The sequence below is a fragment of the Anabrus simplex genome, chromosome 12 (assembly GCF_040414725.1).
Source record: "Anabrus simplex isolate iqAnaSimp1 chromosome 12, ASM4041472v1, whole genome shotgun sequence".
Taxonomy (NCBI): domain Eukaryota; kingdom Metazoa; phylum Arthropoda; class Insecta; order Orthoptera; family Tettigoniidae; genus Anabrus; species Anabrus simplex.
The window spans coordinates 24,020,197-24,043,669 of NC_090276.1; the positions used below are offsets into that span (position 1 = coordinate 24,020,197).

Here is a 23,473-nt window from a genome sequence, read left to right on the forward strand (position 1 = left end):
CTCATCTCCTGTAAAATTAATATTTTGTTGCTTACGATACTTAGCCTTTCCAGGGACAATATGTATAAAGCCATGAATTTGGTATGACCAAAATGCTCATTTCTACCTTTTCTTGTTGTTTTACCGGTTTTCTAAAGTTTCATTTTTGAATTTGTCACTTGTTGTCATCATGTTTATTCTTTTGGGTTCCTAACCAAATCCTTATGTTTCTATACATGACACAATTACTAATCATACTTACCATGGGATGTTCTTCTAGACTGTGACTGGGAACTTCTTGCAAGGTCCATTGGTTAAAGTTTGAAAGACCATTTGTGCTGCTTTATGGATGTACACTGGTTACTGTAAAAAAAGGATCAAATTATAATTATAAAATCAATAATTTCAATTATTTACAATTTTAATGCTGTTGAAAGACTAGTCAGACAACACAGTATATTTCACATTTTAGGCCCACAATATCAATGAATATTAGACAATCAAACACTAATCAGTTCTCAAACTAATAATAACTTAACCATAATAGGTTAATATGGTTATTTGATCCTGACATCACTGATGAAGGGAATGGATTATTTTCCCAAAACATGTATGGTAAATACATAGTTTTCTATCATTATAAGGTGTATTGACAAGGCAGACTCAAGTAAAATTATTTTAAATAGTTCTGTAATAGATTTCCGCGCTCCCAAGTCGAGAGCCCTGGAGCCCCCTTTTAGTCGCCTCTTATGAAAGGTGGGGATACCGTGGGTGTTACTCTACCGCCCCCACCCACAGGGAATAGGAAAGATTTGGGGGGAAAAAAACTATAGGAGAGTCACACTGATATGTCACTGTGCAAAGGTGTTTGAGAAGATGCTGGAGAACAGAATCAGGAAGAGGGTGGAAGAAAAGCTAAGAGAAGAACAGTATAGCTTCAAGTCAGGAAGGTCCAGAGCACACCTTCCATTAACAGTAAAACAACTGTAGAGCATCATGATTGGGGTAAAGACCTACTGATGGCCTTCTTGGACTTTGGGAAAATATATTTAGTTTGTGCAGAAACAAAATATGGGAAGTCTTATGGAATAAAAAGGTGTTGAGAAGCAGACTATAGAAACAGTGAGGGAGATGTACCATGGGAGTGTCAGTTGTGTGAAAGTAGGAGAGAGAAGACTGGTTTGAGCAAAAAAAAAAAAAAGGGATTATGCCAATTATGCCAAGAAAGTGCTCTGTCACCTTTGCTCTTCATTGCAGTAATGGTGAAGTTAATGACAAAAGTGGCAAGAAAAATTGGGGAAGGAAAAACTGAAAGAGATAATTTTTGCAGATGACTGGTTACCCTGGGCAGAAAAGAATATCCAGGAACAGTTAGATGCATGATAAGATGAGATGGAACAATATGGAATGTAATTTAATGCCAAAAAGGGTGAGGCTGTGATCACAACTAGAAATAAGGAGAGAGATAAGGGAGGATGCTTGGAGGGAAACAGCTTAGACAGGTAAAAGTTTCAAGCACCTGGAAAGTATCATAGAGGAAAGTGGAAGAAATGATAAGGAAATAATTGAGCATGGAAGACAAGCAGAGCATTTTTGAAAAGCATCAAAAGACAGTTTTGGAGCAAGGATGTCCCTCAGAGAAGCAAAAGAGTAATATACAGGACATACCATATGCCTATTATGATGTATGCAGCACAAACTTGGGTTATGAGGGAGGGAGCCATAACTAGGATACAGGCAAGTGAAATGAAATATCTGAGAAGAAGGATAGAAGTGACAAGAATGGATAAGATGAGAGCATAAAAAGATTTTTTCTCTTAAATCTTTAACATGAACTTTTTAAGAAAAGAAAAAAAGAAAAAAATCTGATTCCCTCTATGGGAATTTAGAATTACCATATTCTCTATGGACTATTGTACAAGTGTTTCATTGACAACCGTTTTCTTTTTCTTGCTATTTTGCTTTACGTCGCACTGACAAAGATAGGTCTCATGCGACGATGGGACGGGAAAGGCCTAGGAATGGGGAGGAAGCGGCCGTGGCCTTAATTAAGGTACAGCCCCAGCATTTGCCTGGTGTGAAAATGGGAAACCACGGAAAACCATCTTCGAACCCACTATCTCCCGGATGCGAGCTCACAGCTGCGCGCTCCTAACCGCATGGCCAACTCGCCCGGTCAACCGTTTTCAATTGTAAAAATAATTTATATATTTTCACATGAGTATTCTGTTTTTAATGTTGTCATTTAATCTTCTTATGCTATTTTTAAGGACACTTTCTCTCAAAGCATTGATAGCCTACTTTGTCAATATATGAATTTTTCATCTAAACAGTGTTATGTGGCTGAAGATGTTAATAATATACGAAACATGTACCACTTTTAACCAATAAGTTGCCTTAAGCAACTAATGTTATCGACAAGGTGGGAAATAAAATATACTTAGTTGTGACCCCCTAGGATTCACAACCTGATACCGTCGGGGTTGAAAAGAACATAGTTGACCAAGGGAGGTCGGATAGCATAGATGAAAGTGAGGAACCCGGCACAAGTAAGTGTAAGCAATGCCAGGACTCAGTAAAGGACCCCGTAGGCACCAATCCACGCTCCCAAGTTGAGAGCCCCTGGGGCCCCTTTTAGTCACCTCTTACAACAAGCAGGGGATTCTGAGGGTGTTATTCTACAGCTCCCACCCACAGAGGTGAAAGACAAGGGCCACGAAGGGCGTGAAAATGAAAGACTCCCTAGGTCTTGTAACCAAATAGTCTGTATATCACAAATATTATAATAATATAAATCCACCTGTTCAATACAATACAATACAATACAATCCACTATTTCATGTGGTTAAAATTTATACATGATACTTAAAAGTCATAGGTACATGATTCACCCTTTTTTTATGGGCATCATCAGCCTATATCAATCTTAAAGTTATTGGATATTGGATCTTTCTAATCTTATAAACTATAGAGTAAAATGTTGAACAATGATCTCATAAAATGTTATACTATAACATCTAAAATGAGGATAATGCATATAAAGTATGTTAAAAATACTGTGAATTAACAGCTTTGAAGATTATAATGTGGTTAATCTTGAATATTTGAGCGTTTAAAACCAAAATATCCCTGTTGAAATATTTATTCGAAGTAATGATTGAGTTTTACTCGTACGGTGCGTGATAAGTACGTCGGACTGTTCCAGCAATGCTAGCTTCAACAGGGATAACAACACCCACTTGACCGTCTTATGGATCCAATTGATTACATAACTAAACATTGACATCAGCTAGCTTTGACACCACAACATTTTATCATTAGCAATGTCCCCTACAAGAAGTCCCATCTTCTTTTCTACAACTTTCTGATAAATCAACCGTATATATTTGAACACATTTGATACGTTCACACTTCTATTTTAAATAACTGACATTGATCTTACTATCTTGAACACATGTTATGGGAGTGGAACAAACATTCCCCTTGGATGATTGTGCTTTTATACTCAAGGCCATCACAGTCCTAAATGATGTATAAGAAGAGCATCCATTTTGGTTTTAAACGCTCAAATATTCAAGATTAACCACATTATAATCTTCAAAACTGTTAATTCACAGTATTTTTAACATACTTTCTATGCGTTATCCTCATTTTAGATGTTATAGTATAACATTTTATGAGATCATTGTTCAACATTTTATAACAGTTTATAAGATTAGAAAGATCCAATATCCACCGTGGTTGCAAAAATAAGTGTTAGGTTCAAGAAAAATTATCGCCAACAGTGGGGCTTGAAAAGGAGATTGACACCACAGTCTAGAACACATCGGCTCAAGAAAAAAATGTTGGCCCAACGTGGCGCAAGGGTAAGATTGATATGGGTTGATGATGCCCGTACAAAAAGGGTGAAACATGTACCTGTGACTTTTAAGTATTATTTTAACCACATGAAATAGTGGATTGTATTGTACTGTATTGAACAGGTGGATCTATAAATATTATTATAATATTTGTGATATACATCATCTTCAATACCGAACCAAAATGAGAACAGTTACTTGTAACCAAATAGTCTGGCCGGAAGAGAACAATAATTGAAGAAGGGAGATCAGATAGGAAAGGCGAAAGCAAGGAGCCAGACATAAGTAAGTGGTAGCAATGCCACATTCAGCTAAGGGAACCGCGCTTGCCAACCTACGGTCCAAAGCTGAGAGCCTCTTGTCCCCCTTTTAAAAACCTTTTACGACATGCAGGGGATACCGTGGATGCATTCGACCTTCCCATCCAAAGGGGTTGTGGATCCCACGATCGTGGATTCAAACTCAGCAGTAGGTCAGATTTCTGAAGGGCACCAGAGCTTGTCCCCCTTTTAAAAACCTTTTACGACATGCATGCAAACTCAGCAGTAGGTCAGATTTCTGAAGGGCAGAAAAGAGTTGATTCAGCGAGACAATCTGTACAATGTCCGACTCGTTGGCTGAATGGTCAGCGTTCTGGCCTTCGGTTCAGAGGGTCCCGGGTTCGATTCCCAGCCGCGTCAGGGATTTTAACCTTAATTCCTACGGCATGGGGGCTGGGCATCATTTCATCCTCATCACGACGCGCAGGTCGCCTACGGACATCAAATAGAAAGACCTGCACCTGGCGAGCCGAACCCGTCCTGGGATATCCCGGCGCTAAAAGCCATACGACATTTCATTTCATTTCATCTGTACAATATCAGCAGGTAAAAAAAAATATCTTGACACATTTGTTATTCGACCACCAAAATGAATTAAAACTTGGCTACAGATCACCCAACAGTGGTCCAGCTCTTCCACCATCCGACAGAATTAAAAGGAATGCCAAAATTCTCATACAGACAGCCTAAATGGTATCAAATTAGAATACCTACACAAGGTAACAAGAGGCTATACGATTATTACTATTATATCAGGTCATCAATTGCTATCCTGGGTCATTCTCGTGCACCACTGAAGACGAGTACATTATTTCTTTAATTTGGTTTATAATCTAATTTTAGAGGTCTTCCCCACAAGCTGAGCCCTCAGCTATTTTCTGAATGAATTTTTTTCCTAGTCTATCCCTTCAAAGTAAAAATTGTTTTAAAAAATGTGTTATAACAGACAGAAAACAGAATATTCCATGACAACATTAGGCCTACAATAAAATACTTTATCTTTCCAAAAGTTTTGAGAGTAGCCAACATCAAATTCATTCCTACATGAAAATACACAGCCTGTTTCCAGTCATTCGACTGGGTCAGGAATGGAATGAATGAAGCCCCATCTAACAGCGAGGACAGGAAATGTGCCAGCTGCCGTAGCCTTTCGCACTCCTCTGGGGCAATGATAAATGTTAATGGAGTGTGTTGCTGAAATGAAATATGACAGGGAAAACCGGAGTATCCAGAGAAAAACCTGTCCTGCCTCCACGTTGTCCAGCAGAAATCTCACATGGAGTGACCAGGATCTGAACCACGGTATCCAGCGGTGAGAGGCCGGCGCACTGCCGCCTGAGCCACGGAGGCTCATTCCTATATGAAAAGTTTCTAATAACCACTTATTTGCTACAACATGAACAGACCCAACTCTCTAGCCATGTCCAACTGTAGCAAATTAAATACCCTATTTGCAAAATAGGATCTGAAATGTTCACATGATATCACATTAAACTCTGCAGAGAATAAATGGGGCCTATGTAAGATACGAAAAACAAAACTTTTTTCACATCTGTTAATACATTTCTGCTGTAACACTGAAATTACAGTAATTTACAATTCTGGGGGAATTTTCGTGTAACAGTTGTTTAAAAGACACAAAATTCAACGGGTGAAAATATAGACAGAAAGAAATAATCGCGGTTTATTGGCAAGATGCCCAATAAACACAGGTCGTCAACACCATAATTTGAACAGGAGTATAATTAGAGTGTTAGCCACAATTGTGAAATAATTACGAAACGATCTCAATAAAGGCAGTTATACTAAAAGCAAATTCGAGATGAAGAAAGTGAGCTTAAAAGCTTTGTACAAATATATTTTACTGGCTACCAAACCACCTGTTTTCTCATGCCTCCTTTCTTAACCAGTATTGCCCATATTAGCTGTCACTGACAGAAAGGCGGTGCATAAGGTATACTAATACTCTTCACTTCGTAACGGCACATACGTCTCCGAAATATTAAACAAATTACAGTGGAATTTGCCAAGGGCGAGCTAATATACTTACAGTGAAGATCTCGACCCAGAAAAAAAAGTGTATTAAATAGACTTAATTAATAGCTGCATTTCTGGAGCAAATACAAACCATGTATGAAGTCTGAATTTCGTACCAAATTATGACAACGAAAACCCAAATCTCTGTAAAAAGAAAACAAGGGAAAATGCATATGTTGGTCAAAGAATACGTTTAAAATAAACAGTGCAAATGAAATGTTTAGTTCTGACACAAGTTAGTTCAACGTTTTGCCATGTGAAAGTCATTTTGAGTTTTCGCCGTTTATTTCCTCAACTTCATACCGATGGTAAATACATTTTTGGTAATAAGACGACACTCATTTGTTAAAATGTCTGCCTAAACATCGTGGTGCAAGAGTGGAAGTTGATTTGTATTTAGACTTCTCTTTCAATTAATTTCTATCACATATTTTCGATCAGGAGGAAAGGTTAGTAAAATATACCTAGTATTATGTTGGTTAAGCTGTAGACTGTACGAGACTGAATTATTATTTTTAGTTTCACATTTATTAAATTTAATGTGCAGTACAAGGGGAAGGCCATTGCCACAGAATGCTTAATTTATTATTTCTTTTCCTTCAAAACTGGAAAGAAAATTAGACTTATTCAGATACATATTTTCCGTGAGTAAACCTTACTAATGTGTTGGAATTTCTATAAAGGTTTCAACATTCATCTGCACCTCGTAGAAGTTGGCTCGGTGCGGGTGTTGTAAGGGTGGAACAAACTACTGGGAAAGACTTTTAACAGTTCATTGTCAATGACAGTTAAAATATGAAAAGTGAAAAAAGAAAAAAAAAATAATTAGACCTGCACTAAGAATTTCTTACTAAAGTCAACATACCACAGTCTACCACGCAGGTTAATGATAGACAGTGCACTTATGGTTGATTGTATCCGTGGTTAATCTTTGAGGAGTCATCTTTCCATCTATACAGTAAAATTGACTTCTCTTCGTATAAGTTTAGGTGCAATACTGACATCCTCTAGGGGAACCTGGAGTAGTTATAACATTATTATATACATTCTAAAAAGTAACTAATGATGTTTCTGCTTTCCCACACATTATGGAGTGTTACTCAATTTGTGCAAGAGCTTTTTCTAATTACCCTATCAATTTTGTATTTTATTTTCCTACATATGGTATTTATATGTTAATGTTCTAATTACCCCGGGTTGTTCTACATTTTTTCCCCCGGCAATCAAAGACATTTATGATGAAAATCGGGCTGCAGTGGGAATTGGTGGTAGAATCAGTTCTTAGTTCAGAGTAGTTACAGAGGTTAGAAAAGACTGTAATCTTTCACCTTTGTTGTTCATGGTAGGTCCTACAAAAATGCGATCAGATACAAACGGTATTCAGCTTTTGGAGAGCACATAAATGATAGTTTACACTATTTCACAGGCATCAACACAGATCTAAACAATTTACATATCAAATATGGGTTGAATACTGAATTCGAATTTTCACGTGAAAAATCAAGGGGTGTCAGGAATGGGCTTCCGGCCTTAAACATCTTGACCAAAATCAAAATTAGCCTAGGTGGCTCCAGCAACCCCAGTAATAGCCTACCTAGGATAAGCTCAGGGCGTCTAGAGGTCATGAATAGGGGCCGGATGTTGTTGAAGTCATATTTTCTTTTTCCCTTTGCCTTAGGACGTTGCTCGGTTGTATAGAAATTTATTCTACGATATAACAAACTACAGTACCACATTTTTTACTTTGCCTTTTTTCTGCCATTTTGGGATGATCAGTCATTATTTCAACTTTCTAGGTGGCTTTAGGTCAATGTATAGTATTTTGAAGAATGTTTAGATCATTTTAAAATGTTTTTAAAAGTTTTATGCGTATGTATGATAAAAGCCAACAAGCGACAACATAAAAAATGATACATTTTTCTTACATATGGTTAAAGTTGCTAAATATCTTTCATGACCAAGTAGCCAACAACAGAAAGGGTAAGAAAAGGATTTATTCCTGTGAGTCTTGTGTTCCCAAGATATGTGCATGAACACAATACAGAACTCTGATAATTAGCAGAAAGTATTTCCTAATGTGTGTCAAGCACAAGGAATGTACCAGCCTTTGCCCCCACCCGTACAGCCAGTCATTCACCTCCATGAACCTCAAGGCCAAGAACAAATAGAAACGAGAAGGGATTTTAAATAATTATGTAACCTGAGATAGAGAGACGCTGTTCAGACCATGCTGAGTAGATACATACAGTCGTGCGGCCGACGGCTTTTGTGGGATTGTTGACATCATATTGATAGAGCTGTTTTGCCATAACAAATATACCCCATATACAAATAGAATGGTACTCCGATGTATGGAATGTGCAGGAAACAAACTCAAGTGTTAAGTAAAGAATAATGTGATTTATTCAAAACTGAAATTTGAACATATTTGAGAGGAAAATTCAACAACATTTTACCAATATGAATAGATAGTACAGACCTTGAGTGACTTTTGCTGAGTCGTTTTTACAAGCTTTAAGTTTTGGAGCAAACAACCTTCTCCAAATTGGGTACAATATTTCTGGACACAACTATTCTTAAACAATTGCGCAAGTTTCTAACGCTCACTGTTGCACGATGTTTACTTTTGGTAAGCTTAGGAACCAAAAAGAAACGCTCACAAATGTACGTCGAGCTGAACATTGACAGAATTTTACATGCATGTTTATACAAAATGTGGTATTCTCCTTGCGTAAAGCCGCTGTAAAATTCTTTGATACTTTGTGGCATTAGAAAGTGTTCTTTAAGGCGAGCATTGCACTGCAGTTCATTCAGCTCTAATTGAAATAGCTGTGGAACACTGTCTGCACTAAGAGAAAATGGTTGAACAAATACATCTAACACCGCTTGGAGTTCTGATCATTCTGAAAATCTCTTTTCAAACTCTTCTTGTAATTCGCTACATCTTCCTTCACTGTTTTAAGCAATGGAAGTGTTCTGTGTTCCTTGCACACAACTGGTTTTCCCACAAAAACAATTTTTTTGGACACTTGAATTTTTTTCCACCAAATCGCAGGTATTGTGCTTTTCGCCCTGAAACGAAGTGTTCAGAGTATTCAGATGGGCAGTAAGTCACTTTAAAATGCCAAGTCCGCCACCCACTTAGGATCACGCAAAAGAATTTAGTTCCGCCCTTTCATGTCACAAAAGGTATCTATTGCGTTCCGTAAGCAAAATAACACAATGAAGCACTTTCGCCTTGCTCAGCCATCTTACTTCTGTATAGTACGATATATCCGGATACTTTGCTTTGATGTCATCCAAGAACTCACAATTAGAATTAAGGAAGGTTCAACCTTTTCAATACAAAACGTGTTGTATAAGATGTTCACAACATATTATTTAACTTAATTAACTTATTAACTTAATTTAGTTTTTAACTTATAATCCAAGAACTCTTTGAATTGACATTGCGTGAGTCCATGGGAGAGAAGGTAATTTACCATCCACACAACTGTTCCCATTATGTCTGTAAGCTTGGCGACTTTTGCACAGATTACCTCCTGGTGTATCAAGCAATGGATCTCCGCCATTAGGGTACTACCGATCTCAGCCATTTTTTATTTTATTTTACATAGCCGAGGAACCCTGTGCGTAGACCATGTAAAGCAGGAGCTCCATCAGTCGTTACACTCGTCGACCGCTCCCATTCTAATCCCATTGACTCAAAAACACCCTCCACAGCTGGGAAACTATCGAAACTGGTAGTGGAGTCTTTGAGAGCTACCAAGTCTAGGAAATCCTCTGTGACCCAAAGATCATCATCCACCCCTCAAATGAAAATAACGAGCTGAGCTGTGTCTGCACTCTGGTTTGATTTGTCGAGGGCGATGGAAAATGATACAAAATTTGCTGCCTTCTCCATTAATTGCTGTTCCATATCGACGACCATGTCATCTATTCTGTGAGTCACAGTTTGAAGAGAAAGAGAGATTTTGTCAAATTTCTCAACTAGTTCCGCAGGACAAATACATGCCGCCGCATCCATTAGGCACTCCTTGGTTAAATTCCCTTCTGTGAAGGGTTTTCCAGCTTTGGCAATTCGCATCGAACATTTGTAGCTTGCTCGTAAAATGGGTCCCCCAACCTTACTCTCCTCTATCTCCTGTCAGACAAAAATACAGCAAGTCACAATTTTAGTGTTCTTCAGATAATTAAATCAGTTTTTCATTCCTGTTTGTAAATAAGTAAAGTTAAAACAATAATACTTACAGAATAGTGCTGCTTGAATTTTTTTTCAATTCTTCCACTTTCGATTAGTGACTGACGTCTGTAAAATCACCGTAATCATCCTTGTGGTTGGCACTGTAATGCTGTTCCAAATTGTGGTTTTTTTTACACACTTTAAATCTTGGTGGCACACTAAAGATTTGGCATGCCCTATATAAGCTGTACAGAAAAATGAAATTTCCCATTCTGCTTTAAAGGCTGCTATTTCACCACTTTTTTTTTTTTTTTCTATGATGTTCAGTCATGACAACTGCAAAACTGATTTAGTTACACTCTGTCAACAAAGCTCATTGGATTAGACTAGCGACTTATGGATCGGCTGCTCACTTCAGCGTGGCGGGCAGACTGCGTGCTCAGCCAGCCAAGCTCCTCCCACCATTACCGAAACTACCTCCCACCGAAGCGCGGCCAGAGCGCTGTGTGGATGGCCCTGGTACGCACTGATAATGTTGAAGTAATTGAGAATGCACCATGCGTCTAAATAATATTATTAGTCCGTTTACGAGATATATTATTTTCTTACATTGGTAAATTTTGACATTTTATGATCCAGTTTTCTCTCTGAAATGCTTAAGGTTATTTTTCTATTTAAGTCATGCAACCACATATATAATAATAGTAATCTTTACTCATAAATGTTAGCTGGTTTGTGTACTGATTTCTATAATATATATAGTTTGCAAATGTGTGTAGGCCTATTCCAATGTTGCAACTTTATTGAGAAAAAATTTAACGAATATTTTACTGCTATGCAGCTTAATTGTCATGTTACAACAAATGTTCTACTTTTAGAAACCATAACTTATCAGGCTTTAAATTAAACTTGTCCTCCCTTCAATGAGCCCTTACCCATGAGCTTGCTACAGCTTTGTCCTGTAGAAATCCAAATATGTTATAGTTGACTCTTTTGTTTTCTTGGAGTGGTTGTTCGAACCATACATAGCACAGCCTGACATTGTATAATATGTTCCTTTTACAGAGATTAAGAAATACTTTCCCTACTGATGCACATAACTACCACCATACTTCAATCGACTGTGAATTAGACGTGCATCTTTCCCGCCTCGCCAGAACTCCCAGCCTGACATCATGTGCAAGATGGAACGCAATTGATTCACCTCGCCATTATACTTACACCGTGGGTAGTGTCAGTGTGTACCACTTGCTAGTATGATCGCCACTCTGCCTGTAAAGCACATCCTAAGGAACATTCTATTACCCACAGCTTCTCATTGCTCTGCATGACACTGATGAGCATTTCTGTCATGGAGAACTGCAATTTTCATGTATGACCATGGTTCCACCTGACGTACATCCATCCATATTGGAGCACATTTGGATGCACACTGACTGTTTGGGCATTGGTACCTAGGCACCTGTGGCCACAGATGTGATCCATCAGTTGTCTTCATGGTATTGTGTACCACATGGTTTCCAATGCAGTTTAAATTATAACGGTTGGGGAGATTCACCAAATCAATACAGCCTTACGTCACTCTTAGTGATCAATTATATTTACAAAAAACACAGTACATGTTTTGGTTCCTAAGAGTTGTCTTCAGCTGTTTGAATAGTCCAAATTAAAATACTGTATTACAAGTAATGAACTTCATTCCAGTTCCGTATTGACTTTAAATATCTAAGAGGCGCATCTGGGAGATAGTGGGTTCGAACCCCACTGTCGGCAGCCCTGAAGATGGTTTTCCGTGGTTTTCCATTTTCACACCGAGCAAATGGTGTACCTTACTTAAGGCTACGGAGGCTTCCCTCCCATTCCTAGGCCTTTCCTGTCCCATTGTCACCATAATATCTATCTAAATTCTAAATTATAAAATTCTAAGATAAAATTCTAAAAGAATTTAATTGTATAAAGTCCACCTGTTCAATACACATTTGCCATTTGATAAATGGTCTGTCTAAAAAGGTACATAGGACATGTTTTGACCTAGCTGAGAGGTATTCATCAGCTAAAATAACACAAAGATGAAAGACATGTACAAAAACAGTGATACATGAAAAACATAAGATAAAATACAATCAACAAATCTATGTTTAAAATGTTCATAGTTTAAATCTTGGATGAATCTAGTAGTAACAGGTGTGGGTCCAACCGCATTTATCACAATTTTAAATTATTCCGCCAGCCAACCAACAGTTGTGATAAATACGGTTGGACCCACACCTGTTACTACTAGATTCATCCAAGATTTAAGCTTGAACATTTTATGGAATGCTATTGCATTTGTTGATTGTATTTTACCTTAAGTTATTTTTATTTTATATATCACTGTTTTTGTATATCTCCTTCATCTTTGTGTTATGTTAGCTGGTGATGACCACTAGGCTAGGTCGAAACATGTCCTGTGTAGCTTTTTAGACAGACCATTTATCAAATGGCAAACGTGTATAGAACAGGTGGACTTTATACAATTAGGCTAAATTCTTTTAGAATGTTGTCTGAGATAAATTAAAATAACCTCAAATAAGACATCGTCTACATGATAGTGTGTGCAAACGTAATGATCATTTAAAACAAGGTCTAACACATTAAAAACACTGTATGCACGGTATGTATCAAGTACATTCAACTTGAATCTTAATATAAATTCATAGTCCAAATTAAAATCTTAAAATTGAAAAACACCATTTCTTCAGATGACAACAGTCCCACTTAAAAAAAACTTTTTAAAGTTAAAACATGCCTCTCCGGCAATATCTGGAAAGAGAAGAGAATCAAACTAATATGGTGACAACCAAATTATGAAGTATAAACTAGTGAAAAAAGAATGAAGAGGGAATACACTTACCTGTCTTTTCCCTTAGAGCTGACTCGGCCTGGTTTGGTGGTCGCTGCTGTGCATTGGAGTCAGTACGGAACAAGGATAAAGTTTTTTTTTTTTTTTTTCACTTCGCACTGATACAGATAGGTCTTATGGTGATGATGGGACAGGAAAGGCCTAGGAGTGGGAAGAAATCGGCCGTGGCCTTAATTGAGGTACAGTTGGATGAAGTTTTTAACTTGTCATTCCAATGCAATACTGGCCTTACCATGTTGGCACAAGTTTGGGCAACATAACACCGTTCCCAGGACTTATGAATAAAACCAATGAAGTTGATCAGACAGTTACGGTCACATAGCTGTGAACTTGCATATGGGAGATGGTGGGTTTGAACCCCTCCCCTGTTGGCAGCCCTGAAGATAGTTTTCTGTTGCTTCCCATTTTTATATGAGGCAAGTGCTGGGGCTGCACCTGAATTAAGGTAATGTTCGCTTCCTTCCCATCCCATCCCACCCCATCCCATCTGTCTCTGTGTTAATGTGACATAAAACAAATAGCAAGACTATTATTAAAAGTAATGAAATGACCTATTTATTAATGCCATTTAAAGGGATATTGAAATTTGTAAAATTGTTTTTAAATTTCAGAAGAATAAAAATGCAAATGAGATTGTGTTATGTTTCAAAGTAATACTGATCCTTACTTTTCATTGAGTAGACTCCTGGTGATAGTTATTTTGACAAATAGAAGGCTGTCTCCAAACGATCTGAGGATTGTCATCTGTGATATTAAGTTATGTATAGTTATTTCTGTTTTAGATATTATCATAAAAAATGGCTCACTACAAAGGAGCAGCCAGCGAGGCTGGCCGTGCCATGCACCTGATGAAGAAGAGAGAGAAAGCCCAGCAGGAGATTGAACTGAGGAAAAAGAAGATAGAAGAAGATCTCAAGATTTCAAATATTGAAAATAAATTTGCTGCCCATTATGATGCAGTGGAGCAGCAGCTCAAGGTATGTGCCATATTATTTCACTGGTATTTACAAATCCTTTTACTACTTTGTTCTATTTCATCACTATCATCATCATTATCAGTAACCAGGCAGGTCGGTATGGTAATAGCATTTTTCCAGCTTCCTCCATCCAACCACCATTGCTGGTCCGCAACTGTATTTCATTCCAGGTTCCTTCTGTTCTTGATCAAATCTAACCGCATTAGTCTGGGTCTGCTTGTTGTTCTCCTTCCTTCAGTCTTAGTCTCCATAATCTGCTTTGGTACCTTCTTTCATCCTCCATCTCAGTTTATTCCTCTCCTTTCTTGTCTGAAACTTTCTCTGTTCCACTTCCTTGTATCTTCATTTCTTGCCCTGAACTTTCTTGTCTATCCTATCATGCTTCTTAAAATTTCCATCTCACTGGCCTGGATTTTACTTTTCTGTCTCTTCATCCTTGTCCAGGTCTCTGCTGCATAGCCTGGAGCAAAAATACATTTTATTCATCTCCTGGGCCGACGACCATAGACGTTAGGCCCCTTTAAACAACATATCGTTCTGCGTTGCGATTTTATTTGACGTAAACAAATATCACACGAGAACACGTTCACTTCTTTATATAAATTACTTTATTTACACTGTACGTCACTACACACAATTATACATAGTCACAAATCACACTATATACAACACTCAATAGCGGAGTACCCTGAAGTCGATTCTGACCAGTACAGATATCAACTGACTCGCGCACTCTCTTGAATTCCCCGCCTCACTCCTTCGAGTCCAATACTCTGACTCCACCTCGGAGCCCAACAGTCACTCCCAGTCCATCACTTGCCTAAGAACCCAAACTTAGAACTGACAACTCAATATTTATACTACTCGATCAACCATCTAGAATGATCGACTTCTGGAAGAGTTCTTACAACACTCTAAGGGAACACACTCGAAACATCGATCGATCAGCTAGTCGAATGGGTACTCGAACATTCCTTTCCTGTTTAAAAACGTACATGGAAATATCTACAACATTCTTAATGTCTCTACATGTATCTGGATAATAAAACCTTGCCGTAAGTTTCCAGAACCTTTCATCTATACCAAATTATAGTACAATAAGTCTAACATACGAACATTATGGAATTTTCTACAGCTTTCGACTCTATAGATTTTGAGGTTAACAATACGTATTTGAGGTTATACAATTTTATACTACATATTTACAGGGACACCATATATTAGTCATGTTTACCACTTAATAAAAGATAATTTAGCATTAAATAAACTATAATTAAAATATATTAAACATCCTAATTTAAGGTTTTACACCAATTACGATGTCGTACCTATGATAAACAAGCATCATCATCATCATCATATTCATCTCCTCTTTACACTTCCTCGGTACTTCCATCTTTGAAATTAAGTTCCTCAAACTCTGGTAAAATGCACTTCCCTGTTGTATTCTTTTACGGATCTCCATGTCCAGTCCTGCATCTTGCATCAGTTCGCTTCCCAAAAGCACTTGAAGTTTTCCACAATTTCAAGGTGTATCACCCAATTTTTGATACTTTTCCCTTCTCTTTCACCTCTATTCAACACCATTGTCTTGCTTCTCTGCTCACTTATTTTCATTCCGTAATTACCGATGTAGTCACTCAGTACATCTAGTTGGCCTTGTACTTCCTCTCCATTCCTCATGTCACAGTGTCATCTGCAAACATCACCACCTTCAGCTCCCTGTCCACATATTTGTTTGTATGTCTCCTTTATAGTTTCATCCATTACTAGTTACATTTTGAACTATCCCATCCCACCCTCAGAGTTCTGGCCTCTGCTGCAACAGTTCTTGTATGTATTCATTCGTTTTCCAAATCCTTTGTTCTTCATGACTTTACTTTGCTCTGGCGACATTATCTGAATTGACGAATGTCTGCTTTTCCATCACCTGTCTCATAATGAAGATGGGGTGTAGCACAGATCTTCCATTTCTTTGCCATATTGCTCTTCTTCAATTGTCCTTCCCCCTTTCTTGTCATTCTCCTTTCTGTTATCCTTTGAAATATTTTTGCTACCTGTTATATGACTATGAATCCTCAATAATTTATCATGTAACTTCTTGTCACCATTCTTAGATTGACAGTACAAACCAACCCCATGGCACTACACTCCTAATGGGTCTTGGCCTACTAAACGACCACTGCTCAACCTGAAGGCCGGCAGATTACAAGGTGACCCATGAAATTGTAATAATGTAGGCTGAATGAACCTCGAATGAACCCTCAGGTCCAGGTAAATATGCCTGACCTGGCCGGGAATTGAACCCAGGGCCTCTGGGTGAGAGGCAGGCATGCTACCTCTCGTCTGCAGGGATGGCCTTCTTAAATATAGGTATCTATTATTATTCCAGTCATTTGGCATAGATTTTTCTTTTCAAATACTTCATAGCCTGTATAGTCAGTGTAGACCGATAGGTCCTGCTGCTTTTATCATTTCCACACATAATTCATTCATTCTCACTGCTTTTCCCACTTTCATTCATACCTAGTGTTGTTTTGTTACCCCAGTTGCCACTGACAATGCCTTTGTTAGAATTTGTGATGCCTACAGCATTTCAGGTTGTGTTTCTTTACACATAAAGTTTAAATTTTTTAATCAAGACAACATGGAGAATGTCTCTAAGTGTGAAGGTATGGTTTTTCTGAGAAATAAATGTAATGTTGTTGGATTTTTGCATAACAAACCTTTTAATTTTAAAAACCTACCATTTTATAATTCAAGATTGAGGAAAAATGTTTAATTTTCTGTTAATATTTTTCTCTTGAGAGTAACTATCATTGGAATTTTACCAACAAGAAGTATTTATTTCTTGTCAGTGTTTGAAATTATGTCAGCCATCCAGCCAATCAGATTGTTGCTCTTAATTCAACACACGGTGTTAGTTACAAAGCCAGTTAGTTGAGATGTAGCCTTTAAAAATTCAAAATTTAGCATTTCATTCTGTTCAAAATAATTCTAATTCAGCATTTTCTAGCAAATTGATTGAAAATAATAATTTTGTGTGGTACTACTTAACAATTTCCCTCACCTGCTTATTTCCCACTCTCCCTTTTCTTGCAAGAATTTCATTTTACTCACCCAACTCTGCTAACATCTCTTGCTTTCATTATCCAAGTGATAGGTTGGTACTGGATTATAATAGGCATGATATACACTGAGTGACCAAAATTCATGGGAAGACACTGAATGTGATGTTAATACCGAGTTGCTCCTCTGCGAGCCCTCAAACCGGTGAGGCATCGACTTTACAAGGTGTTGAAATCGTTCTGGAGGGAGCTGGACCCACGCATCTTGTACTGCTACCCTCAATTGGTTTTGTGTAATTGATGCGGGGTTCATGTGCGTACACCAGCATAGACAGCATGGATTAAGATCAGGGGATCTGGAGGACCAATCCATGGTCGTAACTTCACTGGAGTGCTCCTCCAACCACCTGTGTACCACCACAGAGCAGTGACATGGCGCATTGTCCTGTTGAAACATGGCATTTCCATCAGGGTACTCTAGGGCCAGGAATAATATGCTTTAAGTCGCACCGACACAGATAGGTCTTATGGCGACGATGGGATAGGTAAGGCCTGGGAGTGGGAAGGAAGCAGCCATAGCCTTAATTAAGGTACAGCCCCAGCCTGGTGTGAAAATGGGAAACCACGGAAAACCATCTTCAGGGCTGCTGACTGTGGGGTTCGAACCAGGGCCAGAAAGCGATGCATATGGTCCGAACGAATGTCCATATAATGTGCACCTGTCAGCGCTCCCTCCAGACGGACAATGGGGCCTGATTGCGACCAAGAGTACGCCACCCAGACCAGAACTGAGCCACCTCCTGCATGGACACAACCTTGTTGACACGCAGGATCCAGCTTCATGGGGCATATGCCACACTCTCACGCACCCATCAGCTCGATACGACTGGAACCGGGATTCATCGGACCATAGAACACACCGCTATTGTTCCAGGGTTCGTTACCGATGTTCGCGGGCCCGTGCATGTCGTTGAGATCTGTGTTGAGTTGTCAGCAAATGGACACGAGTTGGTCGTCAGCTGGTGAAGCCTATGTGGTGCAGTTGCCTCCTTACATTCCTGGTAGAAATGGGTTCATGACTCTCAGCATTCAATTGGGCAGTGATCTGACTCACAGTAGCTCATCGAACGCCCAGTATGGTTCTGTGGAGGCAATGTAATGTCCGTTTACACAGGTGGCAACACTCTCTCTGCGTTATTGAAGATCAACCCTTGACACTGGTGACCTAGAAAACCCGAATTTGCGTGTAATCTCTGCAATGCTATGACCCATGCATCATGCACGTTCAAAGTCGGTTAACTCGCGACGTGTTGCCATCTTCACGACCCTGGTGACTATGACAGACTGCTGAGCTACGCCGCAGCTAGCCGCAGTGCTCAGGGGTCATACACAGCACATTTTCTGATAGGACACCCCTTCCCATGACTTTTGGCCACTCAACGTATATATTATTTGCTTTCGTGGAGTACATTGTTCCTCCAGATCAGGCTTCTAACACTTTGAAGAAATGTATATGCTTGCCTGTTTCAAAGACCTCTTTGTTGTTTCTACCACCTTCCTCTATTATACATGTAGTATTTTAAACATTCCACTTTCTTCAATCCTTCTCCAAGCAGTTTATCTACTGTTGGTCAGTCTTTCTTCCTTTTAGTCACCAGAAACTCACTTTTCGTCATATTGAACTCATCCCGTACTGTTCCATCCACTACTTCTGCCCATGTATTCACATGCTCCTGTAAATTCTTTCTCTGCATTCAGAAGGTAGTGGGTTTGAAGCCCACTGTCAGCAGCCCTGAAGATGGTTTTCCATGGTTTCCTATTCTCGTACCAGACAAATGTTGGGGCTGTACCTTAATTAAGGCTACGGCTGCTTCCTTCCCACTCCTAGCCTTTTCCTATCCCATCATCGCCATAAGACCACTGTGTGTCGGTGCAACATAAAGCAAAGTGAAATAAAACAGAAAAAAATTATCTCTCTTTATAACACCATACCATTTCATCATCTGCAGTCATTACGTTCATCTCCCCATCTCCCCCAGTCTGTCTGATTCTGTACATTCCTCTTGTTTGTATAAATAAGTTTCTGTTTTACATTGACTTTTTCTTGCAGAGTTCCACCATAGGTTTGGTGACTCTTAATGAAATGAAAGCCAAGCAAGAAAATATTGTTAAAGAACGTGAACGTAAGTTGGCACAGAAACAATTGGAGAAAGAGCAAGAAAAACAAAGAATACTTGAAGCTAAACAGGCTGAAAAGAACAGACAGAAGAAGCAGGTATGTACTTGAGTTATTGTAGCGCAAGGTGATAGTTAAAGTTGTATTATCAATTTGATACACTACGTTAAAAATCAAAGTACTTTTTAAAGAAACTTTTCAGCTAAAAACAGAACCGTTTTGAACACCTTAATATTCTAATGATAGGGAAGGCAAGTTTTATGTGGTTATCATACACAGATATTGACATTGGAATTTGACAGTTGAGAGTTGAAAAATAGTGTAAACTTTTCCTTGGCTATTCAGAACATGAAATTTGCAAGGATGTTGGTTCATAATTAAGCGAGCCTAATACTGTTGCCTGGTTTTGCCTATGTTAACTCTATTGCAGATGGGTCTGAAAGCCCCAACCACAAAATCAATAACTATAGTTTTGTAATTCTGCATGCGGCATGACTGCCTCCTTGTGACAAGTTGACAACTATAATTATGAATTAATGATTGAAGTGACATTTTTCCCAGACATTTTTTTTTTTTTTTTTTAGAAACCTTGTATTACATAGCGTAGATCTTGGGGGCTCATGTTAATTAGTAATCTCTGAGAAACTAGGAGGAGGCTGGCCCTTTTCATGCCTCCATCAAACTCAATGCAGTTACGGTACACATTCACGCTATCTCCAGTTCACGTGTAGGTGCCGTGATATGCTATTAGATATATTCATTAGGGTACAAGGAAGGAGTAGAGGTTCGAAAATACTAAGTTTTTTCTACTATTACCTGCCATATAAAACACTGAAAAGGACACTGTATGGGACTGGAAGAGCACATGGCGACCATGTTTACTTGGTGACGGAGGAGTGATGATGTCATAGGGTGTTAGAGAGAGACAGGGAATTAATATCTGAAAACTAAGTCCGAATTTTCGCTACTGCACATGCGCGCCTGATTTCATTATTTAACATTTCACTTTGGACAAGAAAAATTATCGTGACGTCATAATTATGACATCACACCACCCCCTGTACCTCTATGTACAGCACATGTGGTACACCTGCGAGAATGTGACGTAAGCATGAGCCACCAACCCTTCCTCGTGGCAGGAAGAGGGCGCATCTCCTGCGGTCCTTATGAGCTTGGGTTCATCTAAATATACACATATGCGTGGCTCGTAAGGGATTATTGAAACAACTGCATAACATGGCGAATACACATTGTGTAATTGGGCCTATGACCTTCGATGTTAGGCCCCTTAAAACAACAAGCATCATCATCATTGTGTAATTTGGTTGTACAGATGTAATCCTATGATTTACTTTCGTTGTCAATAAACAGGTAAGTATTGGCGTTAGGGGTTGAAGGCAGTCGCCAAGTGGTTAGGTTTGTTAGGTTGGTACGTCTCATGCGCATGTGTAGATCGACGATGGCGGAGCGGTTACCTGCAGCAATTACCACGTGGTCGTGATAGTTGTGCCATTACTGTCAATTCAAGTTATCATATTTATTTAATTAATGGCTCGTATATGCACATTGCGCGGTATTATCTAGTTAAGTAATTACAGAATGATTCGTACATTCAAGGTGGTTTTATGTGCTTTTTACATGTTTAATTGAATATCACAGTGAGATTAACCTAACCTCGAGTGCTTTAAACTTAATGCTAGCTGGCTTCGTGGACGAAGCCGGCAGTACATGCAGTGGTTACCTAAATGACCTTCTTTAAGTACCATTTGAACACACTACTTCCTATTCTTGCTACTGTGTGAACTTGCAGTGTAATGTAGCCTCCGTTTTCTGTGTGGGTAATAACACTTTTTTGGGTGGGCAGAGAGTCCCTGGCAAGCATAAAGGACGGATTTCTCCTCATCTCCGCGTTATGTATCGTTTGATATCATTCGTACATGCGTTTCGGATTCCTAAACATGCACCCCCGTTCTTAAATTGGGAACCGTACATTGCCCCATAGTGATTGGGCACTCAAGCGATCTCGGATTTTTTTCTTCCTTTGTTGTTAAATTCCAGTATTTTAATGGTTTGTTGTGATTTATGTGACTTTATATCATCCGTATGCATTATGTGATGTGAAGTGCTCACGGGATGCTTAGTTGGTGTTTGTATGTCCATTTAAATGTCAGATGTTGCTTCGTGACGTCATAGTTTCATCACGGCTGACCTGCCACAGGTTGCAGGGATGAACTATGACGTCATCAACATGGCTACGGTGGCATGAGAGTTGTAGTGCTTGCCACATATTGGCATTTAATAATTACGTACAATTTGCAAAAACTCATAGTTTTTGCATCTAAGTTCCTTTTTTGGACATGGTAGAATTCGCCCTTTAGGTTAAAAAATTTCTGAGACCCGAATTGGAGATAGCGTGAATGTGTACCGGACCCATCAATGCCCTCTACATGATGCTCTTTCTATAATAGGATGGATTATTCCCAAGTCCGACTGTTGTAATTTGCTTGTGCAGTTCATCGGCAAGAACTTAACCCCTCAGTGTCGCAGCCATTTAAAGAGCTTCCTACCCCGCGGCCGGATGAGATTTCAACTACGCGCGACTGAAATACATTGATTCACTTAAAGCGTTACTACTAGTATAAGAGTAGCCCGATATTCACGAAATTTGGAATTTCTTATGGTAGAACTATGTACATGAAGATAATTACATAATTGTTTCACATTTCCTTAGTAATTTAGTTCCGTGTGATAGAGTTTGAAGCACTCTTAGAGAGAGAGACCCAAGGCACACTCCTGGCAGCAGTACACCGATGTCTTCTTTTCACCGTGTTTTGAACACGCGATACAACGTGTCTGACATTTGGATTTCTCACTCGTGGGTGCTAATTTCCTGATAAAACATATTTCCTGCAACCTTGGAACTGTATTATCTGATGCGCGCCGGCCTTGAATATTTCGTTTCCCGCCCGAGAAGCGTATTTTGTACTACGTAAACAAACCTTCCATCAGCTGAAACTGATAAGATAACTGCTCATTGTTTGTCCCTGTGACTTGTCTAAATATTATTGGAGAATCTAGGAATCATAATTCACTGTTGAAAATTTCCCTTTGACCTGTATGCGTATCTATAGTCTCCTACACGAAATTTCCAAGTACTGGTCCCTCCTCATCGTCACTCTCATCATTTACCACTGCATCGGCCACAGCCACATCATCTATTTCATTATCACTACTGCTAATACTGCCACTACTACTTCCGACTAAACTTTCATTTGAATTATACAATATTTCAAGCATGTTACTCTCAGCAGGAGCTAGCCATTGAGCGTGGTACGTCACACAAGCTGATGAAGATGCAGCGGGACCGAAAGCGGCAGGACGAAACTGAATGAGGGGAATAACATTTATGACGAATCAAACCAACTCAATACATATTTCAGATTAAAAGGTTGATACATCGTCTTTCAAACGAGACATATACCATGCACAACTGCTTCTCGTGTCGTATGACAGAAAGCAGCACTAACTGATGCCTACACAGAGCACTCGTGGAGAGTTACGAAAAGACTACAAGCTGAGAAATAAAGACAAATATAATAAATAAACCGCACTCTTAATACAAAATTAGAGCAAAGAACATCACACGAAAAGACAAACTTCTCAGATCATCATTTCTTTATTTTATTCTGTGGGAAAGAATGAAGCAAACGGACTATTAAAAAAGCACGGATTGGTGCTCAGATATAATTGACAAATACTTATCCTTGCAAAAGCAACTACACTTTAACGATTTTCAATTCTTATTTAGAACACTGATAAACCCAAAAATGTCTTCTTGGAAACAAAACAATTTGCATATCCATAACACCAAAACTCTTCGCGCTATAGCCGTAAATGCGAAACCATGCATGAGTCTATACCATGTATAGAGGTCAGCGGCTACGGAAGAAAAGGTGGTCTATACCACGTAT

The 23,473-nt window shown here is 38.9% G+C and overlaps 2 protein-coding genes across 2 annotated transcripts in view; one reads left to right on the forward strand and one right to left on the reverse strand.

Moving 5' to 3' along the window:
* Window positions 1-6,128, reverse strand: part of LOC136884109 (mucin-5AC) — an 81,009-nt gene extending 74,881 nt beyond the window's left edge. The window contains exons 1-2 of the mRNA XM_067156148.2: window positions 6,040-6,128; window positions 242-342 (exon numbers count right to left, since the gene is read on the reverse strand). Of these exons, the coding sequence (XP_067012249.2) occupies window positions 242-290 (49 nt within the window). The 5' untranslated portion in view covers window positions 291-342; window positions 6,040-6,128. The remainder of the gene's footprint in view (window positions 1-241; window positions 343-6,039) is intronic.
* Window positions 6,129-6,552: 424 nt separating this feature from the next.
* LOC136884522 (protein FAM50 homolog) overlaps window positions 6,553-23,473 on the forward strand; it is a 32,552-nt gene continuing 15,631 nt past the window's right edge. Inside the window, exons 1-3 of the mRNA XM_067156759.2 lie at window positions 6,553-6,645; window positions 14,064-14,258; window positions 19,437-19,601. Coding sequence (XP_067012860.1) covers window positions 14,079-14,258; window positions 19,437-19,601 — 345 coding nt within the window. The 5' untranslated portion in view covers window positions 6,553-6,645; window positions 14,064-14,078. The remainder of the gene's footprint in view (window positions 6,646-14,063; window positions 14,259-19,436; window positions 19,602-23,473) is intronic.